General features: G+C 40.7%; 1 protein-coding gene across 1 annotated transcript in view; it reads left to right on the forward strand.

The window, feature by feature from the left end:
- The window catches only part of CNTNAP2 (contactin associated protein 2), a 1,312,105-nt gene that overhangs the window by 787,115 nt on the left and 498,557 nt on the right, over positions 1–26,433 (forward strand). Inside the window, exon 11 of the mRNA XM_066362952.1 lies at positions 19,079–19,185. Within this exon, the coding sequence (XP_066219049.1) occupies positions 19,079–19,185 (107 nt within the window). The remainder of the gene's footprint in view (positions 1–19,078; positions 19,186–26,433) is intronic.

Below are 26,433 nucleotides of genomic sequence, written 5' to 3' on the forward strand. Positions count from 1 at the left end.
AAGACAGCTAATGTAATACAAATTGAGAAAAGACTTAAATCACAACTTTTCCTTAGACGACTGTACACAGTTATCTTTGGTGTCCAGTTGGGAAAAAATGTTTTTATTTCCCCCACTACTCCAGCCCATATTTAGTTTCTCCAACTTCTTGGACAGTCAGTTCCATGAGACCTAGGTTTGTCTGAGCACAGTGACACAAGGGAAGTTTCTCCCATTTTCTGGACTTTAGGGTTTACCGTTCACCTGTGAATTCTTTCCCAGCTCTTTCGGGTTCTAGTGCTCCAAGACATGGCAACATTGTAAAACGTAAATCCCTACGCAGACCTTTGAGAAGTAGGTAAACACACAGATGGGCAAGCTTATAGCTTTATGTTCTTTCTTTTAACATGCAGCTTCACGCACCCCAACCCTAAAACCAAGTAGAAGTTACCCTTTTGTAAGAGACTTTTTGCATATAGAAGAGAAAGCTCCGTTAGCAAGGTGTCTCCTCTACCAGGAAAAGGGGATAACCTCATCTTTAGAAACTCTTATCAGCAGAAAAGGCAAGGACTTAAATCTGCATAGCAACCTTACTCCTCTTTACTATCCTTTCCCTGGTAACTTCCCATCACTGACGTCATCTAAACACACATAGCCAAATAAACACCGTGGGGATTTGTTAGCGAGGCAGCTGGTGTGATTCCCATCTCAAGATCAGTCCCTGTGAGGAGGAGGAAGGGTCGGCTGGCCTCCTTCCTGATGGTTGTTTGCTTTTATTCTTCTTTGGATCTCAGTCTGCACCCACCATCCACGTTCTTCTATTCCCAGTGAAAAGGTTTTTGCATCATTTTGGTTTGTTCCCATCAGTCATGTGTGAGAAAGGACTCCCAAAGGCAAGAACATCAATCACCTCATTGGAAGTTCCCTGGGAAATCATTATTTAGGTCTCGGTCATGGATCTGTTCCACCCTTCTCATGCTAGATGGGGACCATGCTTAGGAAAACACAGCAGCCCTTAACCTTATTGCTGTGCCAGCAAAGAAGGCAGAGCGACCTCTAGCCGAAGCCAGTGGCAATTGGAGAGCATTAGAGATAACACACCGGAGCCTCGCACAGGACAAAGTGGGTCGCCAGGGGCTTGCCCAGGGGTTTCAAGTAGTTTTCTGTGAACAACAGTTACCCTCAAAAAATAAAAAATGGGAATTGATAAAATGATCTAATAAAGTGGCTAGAGGATTCCAGATCTTATAATATATTCCTTCATGTTTTATATGAGGAGGATTTTGCTTTCGAAACCTCTTGACTGGTTTATTGCTTTTAGTCTGATTTTATTTTTCCTGACATCCTTCCCCCTCGTTGCTAAGGGTAAAGTGAAAACCACTACATTTTATTGGTTAGGTTATTAAAATTGCATTACAGGCTCTTTCTGAATGGGCTGGCTCTCCATAGATGATTTAACAATAAATGTTTCCTGAAAAACTCTGTCCCAACAAGGAAAGGAAAATTACTGAGCAGGAACTAAAGATCTAAGGATTGAGTGAGTGCAGAGAGCAATGCAGGTGTGGAAGGTGAGTCCAGGTAAAGGATGCCTAACCCCCTCTCGCCAGGGACCAATGACGTCCGGCCTCACGAATGCTTGAAGACTGTGATAGAAGGTGGTGACGTTTCTCTCCATCTTTCTTGCTTTGTATTTTAGTGTTCATTTAAAATATATAATTAAAATAAAACTGGCAGGACTCTGATGCTGGGGACCCGACGGAGGTCCCCAAACAGCTTCCCCAGGGAGAATTAGCTTGGATAGGTTACCACATCACAGATCTGGTCTCAGAATCATTGATCTAGAGACTTTGTCTGCATATGACTTTTTATGTGGGTTAGACTTATCAGAGTAGCCTCCTGTTCAGTTCCCATATTGGGAGGAACCGGCTAAAAACCGTATTTGGCTTAGAATGTTGAGAGGATAAAAACTGTTAGCATGTTGCTGGACACCGATCTTGCAACAAATGTTAGTTGCCAGGCTTAGTTTTATTTGAATTGTCAGCAGGCATAGGTCAGCTCATTAATTTATGAACTGTGTGTTTAAGGGAGCAGAGAATTATTTTCTTCTCCTTCCAGAATATTTTGTCCAGGACATCAAAATAATTGGCAAGCTGCATTCATTTTGAGATGATTTCTTTCATGGGAAAAAAAAAAAAAAGTGGAAGACCATATCTGAATGGTTGCAGTAGATACTGTATCTAGGCTCCAATGCCTGTCAGCTTCCCACCACCACACCCCAGTGTCCAGCAGGACTCTGCCTCCCCCTCTCTCTCTTTCTCAATGAATCCTGTTTGATTTTTGAGCTAACGGGGCAATCTTCCATTTAGTCATACTGTTTCTAGTTGGTTTTTTGCCATTGTTTACGTTCCTTTTCATTCACAGGCAATGAAATAGGATCCCTTTCTTTCTGCCCTGAGGTGAGATAGTCCTGCTATTTAAGAGTATTCCTGAAAATGGTTATTGTTTACTTTGCTGTCACGTTTTTGGAGTTACCTAGGGCCTTAGGCACCAGCATGTAATTGGTCTACGCCATGGGTGATGGAGTCAGCGGTGGATGGATGTTTCAGAAGTCAGACCTGGTAACAACAGCCTGGTCTGTCCCTCTGTTGAAAGCTAGGGCCGTGGGAAACACTAACTAACCTCTTCTCTTCCACGCAATCAGACAATGAGAGAAGATTTTTTTTTTTTCCCAAAAGCACCCGAGCATTACCTAAAGTGACTGCATAAATTATTGAACCAGACTAAGCTTTAATGTAGAGTGATTACTTAGCTAAGTTCTTATCACACACATACACCAGCAGGTGAGGACTCAAATGGTAAGGACAAGACCCGCTAAAGGCAAAATTTTAAATGTTCTATTTTGTTTAGACATTAATTTCAATCTCAGATAAATCTTGCACCCTCTGCAAAAGAAAAAAAAAGTCATATGTGAGGATGAAAGGACTTTTAAGCACAGGATAGGAGAAACGAGGTCTGTGTGATTAGACCGGAGGGCTCACGGAGAAGACAGGGTGGCTCCCGGCAGAAGAGAAGGGTGGGGTGCAGACCCCTCAGAGCCTTGTGAGTTTTGCTAAGACTTCCCACGTGATCCAAAGTGCAGTAGAAAGTCAAGAAAAAAAAAATTTTAACCAAGGAAGCAGTACAATCAGGTTTTTATTTTTAAAAATCACTATGGTTCCTGCATAGAGAAGAGATTTAAGGAAAGATAGATTTAACTGTGGATCCAATAAGGCAGGGTTCCCCAAACTTTTTACACAGGGGGCCAGTTCACTGTCCCTCAGACTGTTGGAGGGCCAGACTATAAAAAAAACTATGAACAAATCCCTATGCACACTGCACATATCTTATTTTAAAGTAAAAAAAACAAAACCGGAACAAATACAATATTTAAAATAAAGAACAAGTAAATTTAAATCAACAAACTGACCAGTATTTCAATGAGAACTATGGGCCTGCTTTTGGCTAATGAGATGGTCAATGTGCTCCTCTCATTGACTACCAATGAAAGAGGTGCCCCTTCCGGAAGTGCAGCGGGGGCCGGATAAATGGCCTCAGGGGGCCGCATGCAGCCCGCGGGCCGTAGTTTGGGGACCCCTGCAATAAGGGGTACTTGTCATTTCACCCATGATGGAGCCAGTAGGTACAGACACGTGGAGAGATATCAGACTTACGGAGAACGATGTATAAATAATTTGTATTTTCTTGCTGTTGCACACACACTCTTGTACCTGTACATAGATCGATCAGTTTACACTCTTAGTAATTTTGGCTGCTGGGAAAAAATTATATCATGAATTGGGTGGTTTATGAACAACATACATGGAGTTCTCACAGTTGTAGAGGCTGGAGAATTCGTGATCAAGGCAGCAGCAGGTTTGGTGACTGGTGAGATCCCGCTTCCTAGGTGGCTGTCTTTTCTCTGTAAACTCACATGCTGGAAGGGACAACCTGGCTACGTGGGGTCTTATATAAGAGCACTGATCCCATTCATAAGGGCTCCACATGAATGACCTGCTCACCTCCCAAGGGCCCCACCTCGTAATACCATCACCTTGGGGATTAGAATTTCAACACAGTAGGATTTGGGGGGAGGGGGACATGCACATTTAGCCCATATGTGTGTATATAGAATATTTATATGTTTATGGACATACTTAGGGAAAAGAGAATGTGAGAAGAAATACACGAAAATGTCTAGAGTGAATATATTTAAGGTAGTAGGGGCCCTGGCCGGTTGGCTCAGCGGTAGAGCGTCGGCCTAGCGTGCGGAGGACCCGGGTTCGATTCCTGGCCAGGGCACACAGGAGAAGCGCCCATTTGCTTCTCCACCCCTCCGCCGAGCTTTCCTCTCTGTCTCTCTCTTCCCCTCCCGCAGCCAAGGCTCCATTGGAGCAAAGATGGCCCGGGCGCTGGGGATGGCTCCTCGGCCTCTGCCCCAGGCGCTAGAGTGGCTCTGGTCGCAATATGGCGACGCCCAGGATGGGCAGAGCATCGCCCCCTGGTGGGCAGAGCACCGCCCCATTGTGGGCGTGCCGGGTGGATCCCGGTCGGGCGCATGCGGGAGTCTGTCTGACTGTCTCTCCCTGTTTCCAGCTTCAGAAAAATACAGGAAAAAAAAAAAAAAAAAGGAAAAAAAAAAAAAAAAAGGTAGTAGGATTTGGGGCAGTATTCATATCCTTCTTTACATTCTTTTTTCCCCCCTAATATTCTAATAGATAGTCATTGAAGAATATATGTTATATATCATATATGTATATTCCTTGCAAAATATATATTTGATTAAAGGCAATATGTATTAATGAAATATTACAGAAATTAAATTATAAATAGGGCTTGTGTCAAAAGAGTTATAACTAATTCATTGCAGAAACTGTTTCCCACCACTCCAATATGATAAAGTGCTTTTAACATAAAAAAAAAATTATTTTATAAAAAAGGGCTCTCTCAATTTGTTGCGGGCTCTCTCAATTTGTTCATGAATTATGTATAGCCCTTAAAAAATAAGAAAGTAGCCATTAATAATGTGGTTGATTTAATTAAATTCCCTTTGCCATTAAATGGCACTCCAGTTCAATGCTGCAACTGTTTTAAAATTAAATTAATGTCGGTGACCTGCAAATGGAGTGTGAGATGTGGGGTTTCTATTTTCTCCTCTTTCCCGTTTCTGAATATGCAAATGATCTTCTTTTTGTTTTTGTAGTTTTTATTTTTAAAACATAATGTTTAAGAGGCATTATTTCCAGATGGCTAGGTTAGAATCAATTAAGCGTTCCAAATAAAATTTAAAATTTTATCTATAAAAATTCTCTTATAAATGTAACCATTTTTTAAAAGATTTTTTGAGTGCAAAGAGGGAGGGTCTTCTGGCTAAAGGGTTGGGTGCTGCACGGGGATGAACCATTCCTAAGTGCAAGCAGCCGAGTACATTTAATTTGCACACTCCCCATTGCTTAATATCATATAATCAATGCTTATTAGAAATACTGAATCAATATGCAACAATCAGTTGATAAAAATTTTGTTTCCCGGTATTCTCTGAAATGAGGTCTATGCTGATAAATATAAAATGTGCTGATAACAGTGAAAATTTCTTTATATGATAGGTCACATACATACAGATACACAAAAAAATGAAACAGAGGAGGCACAGAGGAGAAGTGTTATGAAAGAGCATTCTAGGATGTCACCTAAAAATATATAGTTACAAAAATTTGTAAGTAATAAAAATAGCTAAATTGCTTTTTAAAGTTTAATGTAGGATTTGGCTCTCTCTATAGATCTATACAATTGGCATTGCTTCTACTATGTTGGGTGACTTCTGTTGAAATTTGCTATATTAATTTCTTCTGATGCCCCTTGTTTGATTTTATATAATATATACTAAGGCATGGTGATGTACTTTTAAAAAAATAGCATCTTTTTGCAAATTGTATTTGACCATGAAAATACTAGTGTTTTACAATGCTATTAGGAAGTTAACGGACCAGATATATCTGTAAAAGGAGTTTTCCTTTGGTTTTAGCATAGTAGAGAATCCTAATAGGCAAGACAAAGTATTCACTGTATGAAATACTCATACAACTGCCTGACCAGGCGGTGACACAATGGTTAGAGCCACGGACTAGGACTCGGAGGACCCAGGTTTGAAAACCCAAGGTCGCTGGCTTGAATGCGGGCTCACCAGCTTGAGTGCTGGGTCACTGGCTTGAGCATGAGATCATAGACATGACCCCGTGGTTGCTGGCTTAAGCCCAAAGGTTGCTGGCTTGAGCAAGGGAGGGCCACTCATTCTGCTGTAGCTCCCTATCAAGGCACATATGAGAAAACAATCAATGAACAAGCAGTCAACAAAAAATTAAGATGCTGCAATGAAAAATTGATGCTTCTCATCTCTCTCCCTTCCTGTCTGTCTGTCCCTATCTATCTCTCTCTCTGACTCTCTCTCTGTTTCTGTCAAGAAAGAAAAAAAGAAAGAAGGAAGAGGGAGGGAAGGAAGGAGGGAGGGAGGGAGGGAGGGAAGGAAGGAAGGAAGGAAGGAAGGAAGGAAGGAAGGAAGGAAGGAAGGAAGGAAGGAAGGAAGGAAGGAAGGAAGGAAGAAATACACATAAGAAGGAAGGGAGGGAGGGAAGGAGGGAGGGAGGGAGGGAGGGAGGGAGGAAGGAAGGAAGGAAGGAAGGAAGGAAGGAAGGAAGGAAGGAAGGAAGGAAGGAAGGAAGGAAGGAAGGAAGGAAGAAATACGCATACACCTGTTGAAAAAGTAGCATGTCAATTGTGAGTCTTTAAGTGACCCTTGAAATAATTCTTTGATTCTCGTTGACAAGATGTAGAACCGTGAGAGTAATTCTGAGATGTAAAGACCTTGAAGAGCTCTCCAATGTCTTTTAAAATGAGAGGTGGAAATAAGGCCACATTATTTTGTGTTAATTATGTATTTTTTTAAACATGTATTCTTTCTACATATATATATATACATAGAAGGAAAATAAAAACCCATTGTAATTTACAAAACAGGATCATAAGATGCATTGTCTCTTGTTTATTATATAAAAGAACTGACTTACAACACTAGAGCAAAAAAAAATTTTTAATATTCTATAACTCAAAGCATTTTACTCTTAAATTTACATAATTTTACCTCAACAAAGAATTTGGTCATTTTGGTGTGTTCTTTTATATAAAAATTCAATATTTATTTTCTGCTTGCACATGCTAAGTAAGCACTGGGTCTTTGTTCAAATTACCTTAGGTTTACACTTGTTAAATTATTGCCCCATATTCTAATTTTCTAACTCAAACAAATTAATTTTCTTTGGTGATTTTAGGGTTTTTTTTAAGTCTTTTTTTTTTTTTATTTTGTAGAAGGATTTCTAATTTAAGTAAAGTATATATTCAGCCAAGGCAACGGAGTACTCTCGTTTTAGGAATTATCATCATTTATGGAAGGCTTCCCTCTCTCCTGTTGAACTAGAGAGTGTTTTGGGATTGTCACCATTTTTGTTTTTAATCATAATACAGTGCATATAATCAACACACAGTTTTATATTTGAGCACGATCACAAATACATTCCCACTGCCAAGACCGTTCCCCAGCAGGGCTGTGGTTTCTGAATATTTGTTCTCTAACGTCAAGAGCACAAACAAAACTTAATTTAAGGATTTAAACATCTAAGCAGGATTGGTGCTGCTCTACCAGGGGTGCATTGGCTGGGTTATAAACCGAACACCAGAATGGGTCAAGGAAGGCTGCTCCCAGCATCCATTAACCTCCAGCCAGACTTCGTCTTTCTTTTCCGGCGCCAGGGAAGCGGACAGCATTCTAATAAAATGCCTGCAGCTACTGTATCGGAAGGGTCAGAGCTCGTGATGGAGCTGCCAACACTGCAGCTTTGAGAAAACATCCGGGCGACCTCTCATAACACGGGGTCTGCCAGTGTTCACGGTGGAGGGTCTGTATTAGAAAATCCCACTTGAGAAACCGATCCCCCATTTGACAGGATTGCGGTCTCTAATCTTATTTTTGGTGGGCACGCGCTGACTGCACGCCCTGTCGAAGCTGGCCTTTTGTGCGGCTCTGGTGACCTCAGGAAGTGCTTTGCTGCACGGATTGGCTATGCACGTATCCCTGTGCTTAACTTTGAGTTTCTGATCACTCAGTATTTCATTAATACAAAATGTTTCACATCTTCTAAAAGTAGCAGGAATGTTCTATCACAGAAGCAGACTGGATTCACCTGTATTTTCATTTTTGTCCCTTTGGCTCACCCATCTTTTATAAACTAAATAACCTTAAGACTGGGAATCAATGGCATACAACAATAATTTCTATCTCTGGGTAGGCACTGAGGTAACAAAAGTCAAATTGTAACTGTAAACTTTCAGGCATTGTAACTCCCATTTAAGGCTGAGTGATCAAAGACTTTAGAACAGTTAAGTAAGTTGCTCACGTTGCACAGGCAATAATTAGCAGTGCCAAATTCACCCTTTTCAGACCATTCAGTTTTAAAAAACTCATGCTTTTCACGTTCTCCAAGACATGTATCTACATTTCTGGCCTCATCATCACTGTTTAAATTAATTTAAATGAACAAATAGTTCTGAATAACATTCTAATGAAGAAAAGCTTGATTTAAACTATTGCAGAGCATAGAAGTAGAGGAAAATTTTCAAATTCTTTTTATTAATTTGAACAGTTTCACGCATGTTAAAAATTTTATCAAAACGAGCAAAAAATAAAACAAACAAACAAAAAACCCCAGACCACTCTCATGTAGGAATGTCAATGCAAAGGTCCTAACTGAAGTGTATACTAATCAGACTTCAGGAGCCATGGTAATTAATAGTCTAGTATAAACAAATGGGGACTGTTTCAGAAATGCAGGCTGTTTCAATATTAGGAAGGCCAGTGATGAGTCAGCATATTAATAGAGCCCATGGGAAAACCAATCTGACCACTGCTGTGAACATTGAAATGGAATTTGACAAAACTCAATACCCATTCTTTAAAAAATAGAAGACCTCTATTAAATAGGAATTGATACATGCTTGTTAAACATGACTTCATGTATCTATATCTCTAGCTATATCTACAAAAGCCATCATTTAACCAACATCTGTCACAGTGAACCACACTGGAGACCTTCCCACTTGAACAAGATGATGCTAGCTACCATTTCCAGTATGACTTAGCATATTGGAGACACATAATTAAGGAAGCAATTAGAGGCAAACAAAAAAGAAAGATAAAATTGTATCTCTTTGTAGATGATATGATTAGTTATATGGAAAACACAAAGAAGTCAATGGAATGATTGCTCGATCCAAAGAGAGAATTTAATAAGATAGCAGGGCATAACTCTAACATGCAGAAATCAATAACCTGTATATAATTACACAAAAACAGGGTTGACGATATATTGGAAGGGAATAGAGAGCTCCTTGCCTCAATTTCAGATAATAGTCTCCAAGAATTTTTTTTTTTATTATTCTCTGGGCAAATGTGGCATGTACAGAGAACAGTGGGACAATTTTGTGTCTGAGGAGAAGGGCGAGGAAAGAGAAAGGGAGAAAGCCGTGGAGAACCTCAGATGGTGAAGGCCGGAAGCTTCCAAGGAAGATGGCGGCTGGGACACACGTGGTGCTTTAGAAAAGCGGTTCCCCCTTGTTTTGTTTTGCTTTACTGTTTGGCTTCCATTTGGAAGTTCATCGTGTTGAAGGTGGGCTTTCACTACGTCCTAGGTCATGTTCACCCCCCACAGAGTAGAACCGATGGAGTCATTGTTTTCATGAAGATTCTGTGCTTTGGTTTGTATTTTCATTTCATTGCCCATGGGAGTTTCACCTAAGGGAAACTGGTCCTTCCGGCTGTGCCCATCAGTGCAGTGGGTGCACATGGGGCTGTGGAATTGGGTTTTGACCTCGGTGTTGTACATCTGGTTAAGGTCTGTCAAGCAGAGACTTGGGGCTGTTTATTCACCTGCTTGGCTAAATACATTGACTTATTACTTTGGATGAGAATTTTGAGGGAGTGAGTGTGGATTTCTCTTACGGTGGTATATCCTGAGCGAACCTCAGTCATGAAACACCAAGAACCAATTGCAGGTGCACAGAGAAGGGAAATGTGGAAGGCTTCACTTGATTTTTAACATTTACCTATTCAGTGGAAACCTGTTCCTCCACTTGAAAAGGGAATGGTTATGAGTGAGGCCTGCATTGCCATGGTGACAAAGACAACACCAAAAACAAATTAAACACTCAGCAGTAAACTCAAGTTTAGGTTTGAGTAATTTGATTTGGGAATACATTTTTGTAACTTTGGGATAAACTCCTGAAAACCCACAGTTATTAATTATCTGAAACACTGAGAAAGACTCAACTGTTTTGACATAAATGATAATTCTGTAACAACTCAGAATAAAAGTGGGATCAGGAAACTCTAACCAAAAGCAAATTATAGCCTATCAGTTTTTCTATGGGGCTATCAGACCACTTTTAAGTAAGATAGTAAATTTGCAGAAAAGAGCTGTTTGTAATTAAAATTAAGCATGACAAATCATTTCACAACCATGGATAAAGTCAAATGCCTGTTAATAACAGATTTTCATTGTTATTACTTTCTTTAAAGTCATTTCCATGTTAGTTGAAGTATTTTCTTGAAAGTAGTCTGGCTTTGGGAGATTCTGAAATTTAATTATTCTGGGTTTGAAAAAAATCTATAAATGTCTTCATAATTTTCACTTCCTTTACCTTCTGCTCTTAAATGTTTAGTGAGGGTTCTTTCTTACTCTAAATCTATGTGTTGAACAATCATCATTAGTTAATGACTTGTTTTTTTGACTTACTATATGTATATATATTTTTTCTGTTTCTGGTGAGCTCATAGTAACAGCTTTGTAATGGTGTTATAAATCACTTTATCACATCAATCTTAGGATAGTGACTACAGTATAGCTCTGTCGTCAAATGCTTAGTGTACTCTTGATTTCTTATCAGTAAAATTAGAGATTGAATACCTAATTATGAAATAGCAGCATGTAAGTGAATATAGAAGTGACTTCTAGAAACATGAACGCCATAACATTTAATGCCATTATTGGTCACATGTGGGAAAATTAAAATAACTCTTGCCTCTCCCAATGTCACTATTCATTTCAGCAGTGACAGATTCATGGGCATGCACAGTTCACCATGTCCAGGCATGCCTTCTTAGATTCTGAGCTTTTACTGACCTACAAAGAGCTCAGGCGTCATGTGCAAAGAGTTCCCATGACAATTAGCTACCCACCCCACTCCCCGCTATAGCATCCTGTAGTAACCACTCTGAATTCTGTCCATGCATCTACAATAACACGCACAACAGCATCTGATTCACCACATTCCCTTCGCATCCTCAGTGCTGCACACACCGCGTGGAACATAGCAGGCACTCAGTAAGTAGCCTCCCCATTTATACAGAAGGCATAGCCATAGAGCAATCCCACTTCTCATTAGTTATTTCTTCAGTGAACCTTAAAGACATCTTTGGAAAACATTTCATTTTCCAACCTGGGATAACGTTAATTTATTTATACCGCCAATTTTATTTTATTTCTTTGCTTAAAATGATAAATTCTCAAACAGATCCCTAAAGATAGCAGACTGTTCAATTTCATAAAGCACAAGTAGGATAATCTTTAGCAGTTTATTTTGGAACAAAATCCAATTAATGATATAGTGAATGTTCTGCTCCATGCTACCCAGGCTTTCTTTACATGAGTTAAAGTTCTTAAGTGAGAGTTGGAAATGACTTATTTCTATACTCTTGGTCAGCCAAGAGTATTAACAGAAATAGTGATAATAGTAGATAATCAACTGGAGATATCTTCTAGAAAGATATTAAGAGAAGGAATTGTTCAAGAGGTGATGTCCACTGAAACAAGATATGAGACTATGATGAAATAATTAACGTGTAAACAATCTCTCATTACTTACTGACATTTTAAGACATAGTTGTACACTAGAATCCTCTAGAACAGTGGTCCCTAACCTTTTCTGGGCCACAGACCGGTTTAATGTCAGAAAATATTTTAACGGACCAGCCTTTAAATGTATCATGTGACCGAGACAAGCATCAAGAGTGAGTCTTAGATGGATGTAACAGAGGGAATCTGGTCATTTTAAAAAAATAAAACATCATTCAGACTTAAATATAAATAAAATGGAAATAATGTAAGTTATTTATTCTTTCTCTGTGGACTGGTACCAAATGGCCCACGGACCGGTACTGGTCCGCAGCCCGGGGGTTGGGGACCACTGCTCTAGAATCCTCTATGTTCTGTTTTGTATTTTTAACAAAGAAACAAGTGTGAACACTAGAAAACAAAGATTAAGGATATTAATCGGAGAATTTTATCTCTGGCAATAACAAGCCATGAGACCTTGAGAAATTTCTTGTATGTTTGGCCATAATTATATGCATCGCTGAAGGATGTGACAAGAACTGACATTTTTCAAACTGTTTGCAACCTGTGCGTTCTTTGATTCCCTTTGTGGTGGAACATCTGAAATGGGGTGAGGACAGACTGCTGACCCTGTTCTCTGATTCAGTAATCCATCACCGGGCATTTACTGAGAGCCTGCCACGTCTCTGTGCTGAGGCAGGTCTTACAGAGATAACTGACTTAAAAAAATTTAGACTCCAGTTGAGGTACAGTCAGTAATCACAAGATTAAATAAACGCATAGGTCATGAGACTAAATCCGATATCCTCTGGCATTCTAAAGAACCAAAGCGGAATTTCCGTCCAACATTTTCCAATCCCCCATCGCCATTAGCATACGTCTCTCTTCCTCAGTCCTCTGAGAGTCCACATCTGCAGCCTTTTTGCAAATAATATCTGTCACAAACTGCCTCTGATAGAGAGAGCTTGCTAGCCAGATTAATTTACAGCAAACACTGCCTTCCAAAGAGACGAGCAGGTTTCCCCAAAAAAGTAGTAAGTTAAACAGTGAGAAGACTAACAAAATCATAGAAATTGTTTACATCATTCACCACACTATTTGTTTTGAATCGGCTACAAAAAATAATGTAGTGTCTGGGCTTCACTCACGTTTCAGATCGCAGGGCTTGGGTTGGATGTGTGTTTTCTTCGTGTGTAGATGAAATAGCACTCAAGTAGGTATGAAAATTATGTAAAGCCGTGAGTCAGATCATTTGATTTATCGTATGATGCTGTTATGTTTACATGTGAGATTAGAGAGAAATGGGGCAGATAATCTTAGACTTAACTTAAAATGCAGCAGCCTGAGACATTCCCTGTCTTTATGCATTCATATATTTGTAAAATGGCTGTGCAAGCCAATTCCAACTCTTCAAATGGATTTATAGTCACTTATGCAAAATTCATGCAGTAATTATTTATTGAGCACCTAACTCAATGACAGGCCGAATTCCAGGCAATGGATAAAGAGTGCTCACCAGATAATAGCGCCTACCGCCATGGAAAGTGCAGTCCAATGGAGAAGTTGTGTCTTTACCTCGGTGGCTCTACGTAAAGACATGCATTCTATTGTGATACAAGGAGATGATAGATTTTTTTCCCCCAAAGTTAGATGTGGGGAGATAGTCAGATAGATTCCTGCATGCACCCGACCAGGATCCACCCGGCATGCCCATCTGGGGCACAGCCAGAGCCATTCTAGCGTCAGAGGCAGAGGCCATGGAGCCATCCTCAGCACCTGGGCCAACTTTGCTCCTATGGAGCCTTGGCTGCGGGAGGGGAAGAGAGAGACAGAGAGAAAGGAGAGGGGGAGAGGTGAAGAAGCAGATGGGCGCTTCTCCTGTGTGCCCTGGCCGGGAATCGAACCCGGGACTTTTACATACTAGCCCGATGTTCTACCACTGAGCCAACCAGCCAGGGCCAGGAGATGTTAGATTTTGAGGAACAATATGCAGTAGGTTAATGACTTCATTAAGCAACCTGGTTCTTTACTTTTCATCCCTCAGATACCAGGATAGTCTCCCTTTCAAAAGCATGTGGTCACATGAAGGAGAGAAGGTACCTTCACAGATTCAGGGTGGTGATGGACAGGGAGCTTGGGGAAAGGGTTTTTGGGTAGACATCCCCAACTTCCTGCTACATTCTTCCCTTCTGGATGCAAGCCTTCCGCTCCAGCTGAACTCCACTATTCATTCTTCCATGAGCACATTTTACACATCCTCATACCGGTGCAGGCCCTTGCTGTCCCTGCATGGAGCAAGCTGTTCTTCTACCCAGGCTAACCAAAATCTATACTTCCTTTCAAAGACCAGCTTTTCCATAAAACCGCAGTGCATTCATGCAATTGTGATATATTATTTCTTTTTTGTGTGTGTGATAGAGACAAAGAGAACAGAGCGAGGGACAGATAGGGTCAGACAGACAGGAAGGGAGATGAGAAGCATCAATTCTTCGTTGCAGTACTTTAGTTGTTCATTGACTGCTTTCTCATATGTGCCTTGACCAGGGGGCTACAGCAGACTAAGTGACCCCTTGCTCAAGCCAGCAACCTTGGGCTCAAGCTAATGAGCCTTGCTCAAACCAGATGAGCCTGCACTCAAGCTGGCGACCTCGGGGTCTTGAACCTGAGTCCTCCACATCCCAGTCCGACACTCTATCCACTTCACCACTGCCTGGTCAGGCTATTATCTTATTTATGTACCCAGATTTTTAGCATGAAGCATAGAGAGAGACCAGACTGCTAACTACATTTTGACGACTAAATAGTGTCACACGGATTTTCCTTTCTCTATTCTTTGTTTCTCCAGATTTGGATTTAGAGGCATCTCAGCTAGAGCAGGTGGCTGACTAGAAAGAACTTACTCTTGTTTGTGTAAGTTAAATACAATTGGATCTGGGACAGAGAAGGCACTGGAGACCCCAACAGGTCCCTCCGTCCTGTGACCTTGTGATCTCTTACAAGACGCTTTATTCATAAAAGGATGGGCCATGCCTTGTGAATTTATAACTCCAAGTAAATTAATAAAATAAGATAAACTGAACCCAAGCTTATTATGGTAGAAATGATTTCTGAGATGTCTATACTGTAAGGCTGACATTAAAGATGGATACGGTTCTTGTAGAAATGCATAATTGTAGAGAGATGTGAACCAAAGATGCTTAATGGTTTTTCATGGGAAACTTGGGCATAATGTAAGAGGCATAGACAGGATCTCTGCATTTAAATATTTCCATAAATAAATGCTTGTTGAAGGAAACCCATCAATATCACATTAGCTTTTCTGGTTCTATAACTATAAAATTAAGTTATGTAGTAATGAGATACTAAATTAGCTGCTGGAATGATGATTACTTCTCTTATATAATTTCAGTTTGACCAGAAGAAATAGAAGGTAGTGATATACATGACATAGCGAGAGTACGCCTCCAACTAAAATTGAAATCTAATTAGTGTGCAAATAAAGCTGCTAAAATATGGCTGAGATCAATAGTGCACGTAATACAGAAAAAATCTCCACCATGATTGCGGGAGAGCTCTGAAGACCCAGAGTACGAAAAAAGAGCATTTAAAACATCAAACTTTCTAAACGAATTTCTCGCCTCCATAGGCAAAAAATAAAATTGAGTGGCAAGACAAAGGGGAAAATCGTAAGTTCAGGAGGTAATTTATGCTTGAGTGGTAATTTATAAATCACTTTAAATAATTAGTTCACAATAGAAGCTATAAGTAACATAAAGTTTTCCTTTCCAAAGTTCAGAACAAGGCACATTGAATATCCCAATATGAAATTTGTTTGGCCCTGGCCAGTTTGCTCAGTGGTAGAGCATTGCCTGGCATGTGGAAGTCCTGGGTTCAATTCCTGGTCAGGCTACACAGAAAAAATTACCATCTACAGTGTGTCTGTAAAGTCATGTGCACTTTTGACCGGTCACAGGAAAGCAACAAAAGACGATAGAAATGTGAAATCTGCACCAAATAAAAGGAAAACTCTCCCAGTTTCATACCTATTCAGTGCAGTTCGATGTGGGCTCACACACAGATTTTTTAGGGCTCCTTAGGTAGCTATCCCGTATAGCCTCTACAAACTCGTCACTGACTGATGGCCTACCAGAACGGGGTTTCTCCATCAAACTGCCAGTTTCCTTCAACTGCTTATCCCACCAAGTAATGGTATTCCTATGCGGTGGTGCTTCGTTATAACACACTGATATTTACGTTGCACTTTGGTCATGGATTTGAATTTAGCAAGCCACAGACACACCGAACTTTCCTCTGTACCATCCACATCTCGACTGGCATGGCCATGGGCTGCTCCGCTGTATACACGGTGTTATGTCATCATCTGCGCATGCGGACATGCTGCCACATCATCCTACAGAAACTGGGAGGATTTTCCTTTTATTTGGTGCAGATTTCACATTTCTATCATCTTTTGTTGCTTTCCTGTGACCAGTCAAAAGTGCACCATGACTTTATGGACACACTGTACTTTTTCATTCCTCCCCTTTCTCTCTCTCTCTCTCTCTCTCTTCTCATCCCCTCTTGCAGCCATTGGTCAAATGAGCAAGTTGAGCCATGGATGCTGAGGATGGCTTTATGGCCTCATCTCAGGCACTAAAAATAGCTCAGTTGCTGGGCAACAGAGCAGCGGCCCCAGACCAGCAGAACATCAGCCCCAGACGAGGATTGTTGGGTGGATCCCAGTTTGGACACATGCGGGAATCTGTCTCTCCATCTCCTTGCTTTCTCACTTGATAAAAAATAAGAAAGAAAAAAATTTGTTGAACTCCAATAGCTGATTGAGTGTCCTCGGACCACCTCTAGACAAAATGAGAACTCAGCCAACTCTGAGATTGAGAATACAGAACTTGACTTTAGGGTGAAAAGCAGCTACCTTTATATTCAGTGATCACTGTCTCTGAATTACAGGGGGTCCACAGTCAGGTTCTGACATGTTAAACTTACTAAATGTGATGAAGAGCATATGATATTGTCCCTTGGAAGGAGTCATATAAAAAAATGGAAGGAGGACCTATGAAAAAGTACAGTCTCAGGAGAAATGGCAAAGTAAATCAGATCTGCCATTGGGACACGCTGCCTGCCCGCTGTGCTGTTTCTATCCTAAGGGTCCCCATTCTCTGAGACCCGACTATGGAGAACTGGACTGCTCTTAGCGCCTTGTAATTCACACTGTGGTCCTCTGACCAGCTACGTGGCACAACTTTCTGGCACTAAATTTATCTATTCCTTCAGTCACCCCAACAGTAGGCATTTACTAAGAGTGGGCTAGGTACTTTGTCCTGCTAAGATACATTAGACAAAAATTCCTCATTGCAAAGTGTCACAATTTAGAAGCGACACATGACCAAGCAAATAATTACTAAACATTGTGATCATGGTATATTGGACATATGCAAATGGTTCACTGAGAGTACAGGAGAAGAAGTAAATTAATTAGAAAGGGAGGGAACTAGGTTAATTTATATTTTGTTTTGCTTGTGAACTGGTCCCAACATTTTTTTTAATACACTGAGAAAACATTAGGGTTTGAAATTACATTAAATGATTCAACCAGATTTGGAAAGAAACATTTTTCACCATTAAGAATTAAAATGCCAGTAATGAGCACATGGATCATATTGGTTTGAAGAGTATAAATTATAAAAAGAAAAATTAAAAAATAAAATATGAAAATCCCAATTAAATTAAAGATTGCTTTTAAAGAACTCCTTAATACTAAATTTTAGAAGTATTTAGTTAAGCTCACTTGATAGGTATACATTTCTCGCATGTGTATGCATATAAGCACACAGGAATCTCTTTCCCTTTCCATTGAGATGTGGATTTTCTGCTTTGTGCCTCATTTAGTGTGAATTTAGATTCCAACCTGCTTTTCCTTTGCAACTCAGTACAATTCTGCACACTTCCACCAAACTAATTATATAATGAGTTGATATAAATGACTTTCACTATTAGGCTGTGCTAATATTAACCCACAACAATTTAGGAAGTAAATACACGACACAAAGGCATATATGTGTACTGGATTTTAGAATTAAGAATCAAGGATTTTTCTTGTTTTGTTTTTTACCTAGTCACAGTTGCCCTTCTGGTAAATTGAAAGATGAAGATTTGAACTCAGAATCTGCAGTTTCCCCTCTATGTTATACTTGCTGCCTTTTTAAGTAGGTGGCTTCTATTAGCAAGCTGGGCATAGGGGAATGGGTCACATGGTATCATTTCAAAAACTCAAATTGCGGCCCTGACTGGTTGGCTCAGTGGTAGAGTGTTAGCCCAGTGTGTGGAAGCTTCTGCTTTGATTCCTGGTCAGGGCACACAGGAGAAGTGACCATCTGCTTCTCCACCCTAACCTTTCTCTCTCTCTCTCTCTCTCTCTCTCTCTCTCTCTCTCTCTCTCTCTCTCTCTCTCCCCCCCCCCATTCCTGTCCCCCCTCCTGCAGCCATGGCTCAATTGGAGCAAGTTGGTCCTGGGTGCTGAGGATGGCTCCATGTTCTCTGCCTCAGGTGTTCTCTGCCCTAGTGGGCTTGCCAGGTGGATCCCAGTTGACGTACATTTGGGAGTCTGTCTCTGTCTCACCTCCTCTCACTGACTTAAACTATATAAATAAATAACTAAAAAAAAATAAAATAAAAACTCAAATTGCTATGGAAAGCTCAATGTGACTCATTTCTGATTTGGTATTGGCCTTGATAGAGAACAGGACAGGAACCAAGATGGCTACTCTTCTGTCTCTCACCAGGAGGAAATTTAGCTAGTGTCTTTGTGTCAGTGCAAAAGGAGACTAAAAATGAATCAGGGTATGCAAATAAATCTCTCAACTGTGGGTCCATTTCTACTGTTCGGCCCACAAGTGGGAAGCACCAGGCCTGGGAATGCCTCATCTTTTGCGCTCCGGGCTCCTTCCATCGCAAATCATATTAATCAGCTCAGACTAACCAGGATTAATTGTCTTGGTGAGGCAACCTGGCATAGCAATGATGTATTGCCTGGACAGCCTGGGATTCGGCCACTCAGAAATCTCATTATTCGCTGCTACATTTCTGTTTGTCTCTTTCTCTGACAGATGTGTGCCCAATCACTGCGAGCATGGTGGGAAGTGCTCACAAACGTGGGACAGCTTCAAATGTACCTGTGATGAGACGGGTTACAGTGGAGCCACCTGCCACAACTGTGAGTGCTACTCTATCTTTATTTGAACTTGGGATGGTGTGAGATTCGCGAGTCTTATGTGGTGCTTCCGCACCCCGCAACTTGAATAGTCCATCCCGTACTAAACCACTCGATTCTGAAGAACCCCGACTTGTTTCCATCTCTGGAACCATCTTCTAGTTGTCAAAATATGTGCTTTCATGCCTAACGCCTCTAAAATCAACGGGACATTTCCAACGTTCCGTGAACACGGAGTTGAAATTGGAATGCTGGTCTTGGGTTTGATGCCATGTGTCTAAGCTACGTCTGTCGGGGAAGATTGGAAAATTATGTTAGTGTGATGTCTCTGACTGGATCCTCATTTATCAAGTCATCAGAGAGGCAGACAGAGTGTAATTTGAACATTTAGTTTCTGGAAAATAGTCGTCTCATGCTCCAGCCCAGCTATTTGGCCGCATTTCCTTTTCTATCAGGAAAAGAGGAGTTGGAAAGTTAGGTTGAAGTCTACTGAAGTAGTATATCTAATATAAAAACACAGGACACATTTTTTTAAATGTTAAAAATAAAATGTAACGTGCCAAGATGATTGATAAAACACAGAAGGACCTTGTTTTATGTAATAGTTTCACCTGAAAAAGGTAAACTTAAAGTTTTGTCATTCAAAGCATATTTTTTAAAGGAGTATTAACTCTCTAATTGTAGCATTAACTTTCTAAAAATGCATTGCTGTTTGAAAAACAATTTTGGAAACAGGTTTGCCTTAAAACACGTAGTTGAAAGAAAGGCATCTGGTGTGTGTGTGTGTGTGTGTGTGTGTGTGTGTGTGTGTGTGTGTGTGTGTGTAGGGAGTGAGGAAGGGGGAGAGAACAAGATTGTCTCCATCTTCTCTCAATATTCTGAAAAGCTGAAAATCTAATATCTAAACCCTCTAATTATACAGACTTAATCTTCACTTTTAAGAAACAAAAACAAAGGCAAATATTATATCCTATTTAAGTTTTAAACTATGCTTCTGGTTGCATAGTTGAGTTTTTAAGAGTAGTAATAACTCCAAGTTTTAGAAACCTCTGTAAGTGTGTCTGGTTTTGGCTCTAGTGCAAACTCTGAATGTAAAAGAGAAAAATTATCTCCCCTCTGCCGCTCATTCCTACTCATTCCTTGTCCTATTTTTGTGTCTATAACCATAGAATCAGACATTTTTTTTTGTATTTTTCCGAAGCTGGAAATGGGGAGGCATGAGCCCAACTGGGATCCACCCAGCATGCCCACCAGGGGGCGATGCTCTGCCCATCTGGGGCATCGCTCTGCCACAATCAGAGCCATTCTAGCGCCTGAGGCAGGGGCCACAGAGCCATCCTCAGTGCCCGGGCAAACTGTTTTAGTGGAGCCTTGGCTGCAGGAGGGGAAGAGAGAGACAGAGAGGAAGGAGAGGGGAAGGGGTGGAGAAGCAGATGGGCGCCTCTCCTGTGTGCCCTGGCCAGGAATCGAACCCGGGACTCCTGCATGCCAGGCCGACGCTCTACCACTGAGCCAGGGCAGAATCAGACATTTTAACAATGAGACCCTCTTCCCTTGCCATCTTCTCTAAATGAAGTCAAAATCTTGAAAATTCAGTGTATACCCCAGTGGAGCTTAGAAGACCATAGTGCATAATTCAAGGTTGGACACTACTTTGTTGTGAAAATATACATATACATACTTTTAGTTTATTGAAGGTTGAGTGTTTCCTAATAAGCTGGGAGACTTGTTATAGCGCTTAGTTACTCCCATGGATTAGTTAAAAATTGAGAGTATCGCCTGACCAGGCAGTGGCGCAGTGGATAAAGCGTTGGACTGGGATGCGGAAGGACCCAGGTTCGAGACCCTAGGCTCATCTGGCTTGAGCAAAAAGTTCACTAGCTTGGACTCAAGGTCACTGGCTTGAGCAAGGGGTTACTCGGTCTGCTGAAGGCCCGCGGTCATGGCACGTGTGAGAGAGCAATCAATAAACAACTAAGGTATCGCAACAAAAAAAAAACTGATGATGGATGCTTCTCATCTCTCTCCCTTCCTGTCTGTCTGTCCCTGTCTATCCCTCTATCTGACTCTCTCTCTGTCCCTGTAAAAATAAATAAATAAATTAAAAATATATATATCTTAAAAAAAAAAAAATTGAGAGCATCTGGCCCAGTATAGAACAATGTAAAAATATATAATTTATACCATTCGGTTTGATATAGAAAGAACAATTTTGCATTTTTTCTTCATCAGTGAGTGCATTCATAGCAAGAGCATTGGTGGAAAAAGACACCAGCTTCAGGCTAGCTATGAGATTATCCTGTTGTGTGCCCTTGTAGCAAGTCACTTGACTCTCTGGGCTTCCTGTATTCCTCTATTGACTAAATGCTGCTGTGGTCTCTTACTGTTCTCAAAGCCAATGAGCTCAGACAAACAAAAGTTGCTTCTTCTGTCTTCCATGGTTTTGAACTTTGCAAGTTGTATTGTTAAATGTTTTTACTTCATTTTCTGCAGACAACTTGAGCATCCCTTTTGAAAAGGAGTTACAGTAATTTCATAAAAGTAGTACTGCTTTAACAAGGTAAAGAATGGCTAAGTAAAATCTAAAGTTTAGTATAACTAAATACTTAGCAGTGCTTCAAACATTACGATTAGGCTACTATTTCAGCACATCTTCCACAGCGGTCCATGCTTCATGCTTCGTGAGGATGAGATAGCTGTTTCTCGGGTAACCCATGACATCCAGGCTGGAGGTAGGAGTCCAAGATGGAATCTAGACGCCCTTTTTTGATAGGTCACACTGCCTAGGTTTGAACTGGCTATACAGGCAGTCCCCGTGTTATAAATGAGATAGGTTCTATAGCAGGGTTTGGGAACCTTTTTGGCTGTGAGAGCCATAAATGCCACATATTTTAAAACATAATTCCATGAGAGTCATACAATATGTTTAACACTAAATACAAGTAAATGTGTGCATTTTATGTAAGACCAACATTTTTAAAGTACAATAAGTCTCTGAATTCTTTTTAATAATGTTGTTATGCTGTTGCTAACCAATGATGAATAAAGTACTTCTTGCCATTAATGCGACTTCTGGTGCTGCATGGTTTTGCTGATGGCTTTGTAGTCTGGTTGATATGTGGTGAGGTTAAGCTTCATGCAGGCGCTGAGATTCCCATCCGTTAAACGTGATCGTAGGTTGGTCTTAACGTTCTTTAGATGTGAGAAAGACTGCCCACATGCATACATAGAGCCAAACATTGTCACTACAGCAATACTCACATGGTGCAGTATGTGGTATGTGATAGGAAGCGCATTCCAAGTTTTGACAATAAGCTGGTCTGCGGGTTGAAGTTTTTTTATTTCTCCCCACTTGTGTTTGCTCGCCAATTCTCCTTGCTGTCGTGCAAGTCTTTCCAAATCTTCATTCAGTGACTTGAACTTATTCACCTACATGTCTGAGGTCTTCAGGTCAGCAGCTTGTAGCTCAAAATCTCTGACGGAGACACCGGGGATGTAGCTCAGGTCGGTGCTGTCCACTGCACACTAGTGTGGATGGGTGATGAACTTAAAAAAGATGAGTGCACTCACAAAATTCTCCAAAGCGCGCTTTGAAAGACTGCAGGAGATTAGATGTGAAGCCTGCTACCTGCTGGAAATCAAGATGTTGAGCAGGGTCACTTGTTATACATGCATCTTTAAACTCTCCCAGTTTTTCAAAGTGTAGTAAACGACCTGTTTCAATGTCAGCAATGAAGAGTTCCAGCTTGTTTTCAAATGCAAACACTGCTTGTTAAAGGGATAAGACTGTATTTCCAATGTCTTGCATTTTCACATTGAGCTGGTTCAGATGTTCAGTCATGTCCACGAGATAGTAGAACTTCAGGAGCCACTCAGTGTTAGCTAACCCAGGATGCTTGACATTTTTCATTTCAAGAAAAGTCTGGATTTTGTTCAGACAAGCTGCAAAAACGGCTGAGCACCTTCCCTCTTGACAACCAACGCACATTGCTGTGCAGAAGCAGACCAGGATAATCATTCCGAACTTCATCTAGCAGTGTTTTAAACTGGTGATCATTTAAAGCTCAGGCAACAATAAAGTTGACCACCCATATGACCAGCGACATCACCTCACCAAGCTGCTCGCCACACATCTGAGCACAAAGCGCCTCCTGATGTAGGATGCAGTGAAAACTTAGGATGGGTCTCTTTTCATGTTCACTAACAAGTGCTACGAATCCTGTTTTTCCCCACCATGCACGGAGCACCATCAGTACACACCGAAATAAGTTTATCCATCGGTAGATTCTTTTCTTTAGCGAACTCAGTGAAAGACTTGAATAAATCCTCCCCTCTTGTTGTCTCTTTCATAGGCAGAACAGCAAGACTTTCCTCATGTAGTGTGTCACCAACAGCATACCTTGCAATCACGCTGAACTGGGATAAATGGCTTACGTCTGTTGACTCATCCAAAGAGAGAGAAGAGAATGGTGCTGCATTTATGTCCTTTACTTGTGTTGCCTCAATTTGATTTGCCATCATGATGGTACGATCGTGAACAGTTCTTGCCGACAGAGGCATGACTTTTATTCATTTGATTATCTTGTCTTTTTCCGAAGAGTCGTCAAAAAGTTCACTGGCAACATCAAGCATGAATGTTTTGGCATACCCCCCATCTGTGAATGGCTTTTCATTTCTCACAATTGCTAAAGCACCAGCAAAGCTAGCTGAATTCCAGTCACCTTGTTGGGTCCAAACACGGAGTTGCTGCTGACTAGCTTGCACTCTGCACAGTAGCTCTTGACATGTATTCTTCCTGCTGTTCCCCGCTGGATATTTCCATGCAAATATAGTATGGCGTGTGTTGAAGTGCCACTTTATATTTGACCATTTCATTGATGCAATTTTATCATTGCATATTAGACACATTGCAGAACCTGCTCTCTCCACAAAGGCTAATTCCTCTGTCCATTCCTGCTGAAAAGTAAGATACTCCTTTTTTTTTCTTTTAGCCATCTTCTTCATCAAAAGTGTTTCTGCAATTAGCTAGCTGACTACTTGATTTAAAGGAGGGAAGTTTACTTCCTGACCTCACAAAGACCTTTGTACGTTATGCATTATCCAATAAAAATTTGGTGTTGTCCCAGAGGACAGCTGTGATTGGCTCTAGCCACCCGCAACCACGAACATGAGCCGTAGGAAATGAATGGATTGTAATACATGAGAATGTTTTATATTTTTAACGTTATTTTTTTTATTAAAGATTTGTCTGCGAGCCAGATGCAGCCATCAAAAGGCCACACTGGCTCATGAGCCATAGGTTCCCGACCCCTGTTCTATAGGTTCGTTCTTGGAACAGGTAGATTTATCCATTAAATGCAACTTAGACACATACTTATATAGTACTTATTTTTATCTTTCTGTGCATATGAATACTTAAACATTTTTTAACCTACAGAGCCTATCTCCTTCATTACCCAGGGACTGCCTGCACCACTTTTTTACAGGGAACCTTGGGTACTTAAACTCTTTGAGCTTCAGTGTGAAATGGGGACAGTAACAGCACCCTAATAAAGATTAAATGAGCCTGACCAGGCGGTGGCGCAGTGGATAGAGCATTGGACTAGGACACAGAGGATCCAGGTTCGAAACCCCGAGGTTGCCAGCTTGAGCATGGGATCAGAGACATGACTCCATGATCACTGGCTTGAGCCCAAGGTCACTGGCTTGAGCAAAGGGTCACTGCTGTGCTGTAGCACCCTGGTCAAGGCACATATGAGAAAGCAATCAATGAACAACTAAGGTGCTGCAACAAAGAATTGATGCTTCTCATCTCTCTCCCTTCCTGTCTGTCTCTATCTGTCCCTCTCTCTATCTCTCTCTCTCTGTCTCTGTCCCCCCCACAAAAAATGTTTAAATGAGATGATTTATGGAAGACCCTGAGATGACTTTAGCATATCTTAGTCTCAGTAAATTTATGCCATTTCATTCCGTTCAGAAAAATCATCACTTCACTCTGTGACCATCTATACTAATGCTTGTCCATATCACACTACATATCATTTAATTTCATGCTGCCAATTATTGTTTGCTATCATTTCCATGGTGGAGTTGGGCTTGAACTGAACAATTTGTTCCCATAGTTTTATTTTCTTTTTTCCCCAGAAAAATTGAAGAGAATTAAAAATGATCTATATATTGATATGTCCCAAACCTATAGCCACTTGTTTATTTGTTTGTTTACATGTAGAGAAGTTATTTTCAAACTCAGTCTATGTAGGGCTCAGAGGGTAGCCGTTTATGAACCTCAGCCAGGATGTCATCCTTAGAGTGAGGAAATCCCATGGGGAAAATCAAAGGTCCCGGAGATGGCCGGATCACAGGGAAGGAAAATCCTGTTCTTCTTGTCCAAAAACTAAAGAGGCTAATTTGTGGCAAAATGGAAACACATTGTTGCAGTTTTATACTTTAAATTTTTTCATATGCATGCATTCTCTTCTCAGTGAATTTCTAAGAGCTGGCTAGTCACAGATTGGAACATGTTGAATAGTTTGTTGTGTTATATTGACTTGTCCCCAGCTCCATATTCCCAAATGTAAGAGAGCATGTCTGTCTTGTGAGCTGAACTCCATGCTTATAGCTAGTCTTCTTCTCTTTCTTTCCAATACTTTAAATGCTCTTTAGAATCTAATTATCATCTCATTTTTTTTTCACATGTGCTCCTTACACTTCATAATTATGACTCTAATTTACATAAATTAAATTTTTAAAAAAACTCTATCCCAGAGCCTGGCAGCTAGTTTTCCCATGCTGCTGGCGTCTGTCTCAACCTTACTCATTCTTACGTATAATATTAATCCCTTTGTGGAGCTGCCCTAAAAGTTCTCAGAATGTCCTCAATAATATGAACACTTTTGACTATTTTCATAAGTTCAAGAGGATATTTGATAGATATCAGCAATGTTTAGGGATGGAACTTTATCAGGATTATTAAATGCCCGAACTTCATACTGAGGGAAAATATTTTTCCAGATACCTTTTGATTAAAGGAGAGATGATCACCTGGCCCATAGATATAACCTTTTCCAGAGGTAGTAAGAGGAGATGAACTCAACAGCCTACACACATCTCTTTCAATTTTAAAATTATGTGATTTCTGCCTGACCAGGCAGTTGCGCAGTGGATAGAGGGTCGAACTGGGATGCGGAGGACCCAGGTTTGAGAGCCCGAGGTCGCCAGCTTGAGCACGGGCTCATCTGGTTTGAGCAAAAG

Source organism: Saccopteryx leptura, chromosome 2 (assembly GCF_036850995.1).
Source record: "Saccopteryx leptura isolate mSacLep1 chromosome 2, mSacLep1_pri_phased_curated, whole genome shotgun sequence".
Taxonomy (NCBI): domain Eukaryota; kingdom Metazoa; phylum Chordata; class Mammalia; order Chiroptera; family Emballonuridae; genus Saccopteryx; species Saccopteryx leptura.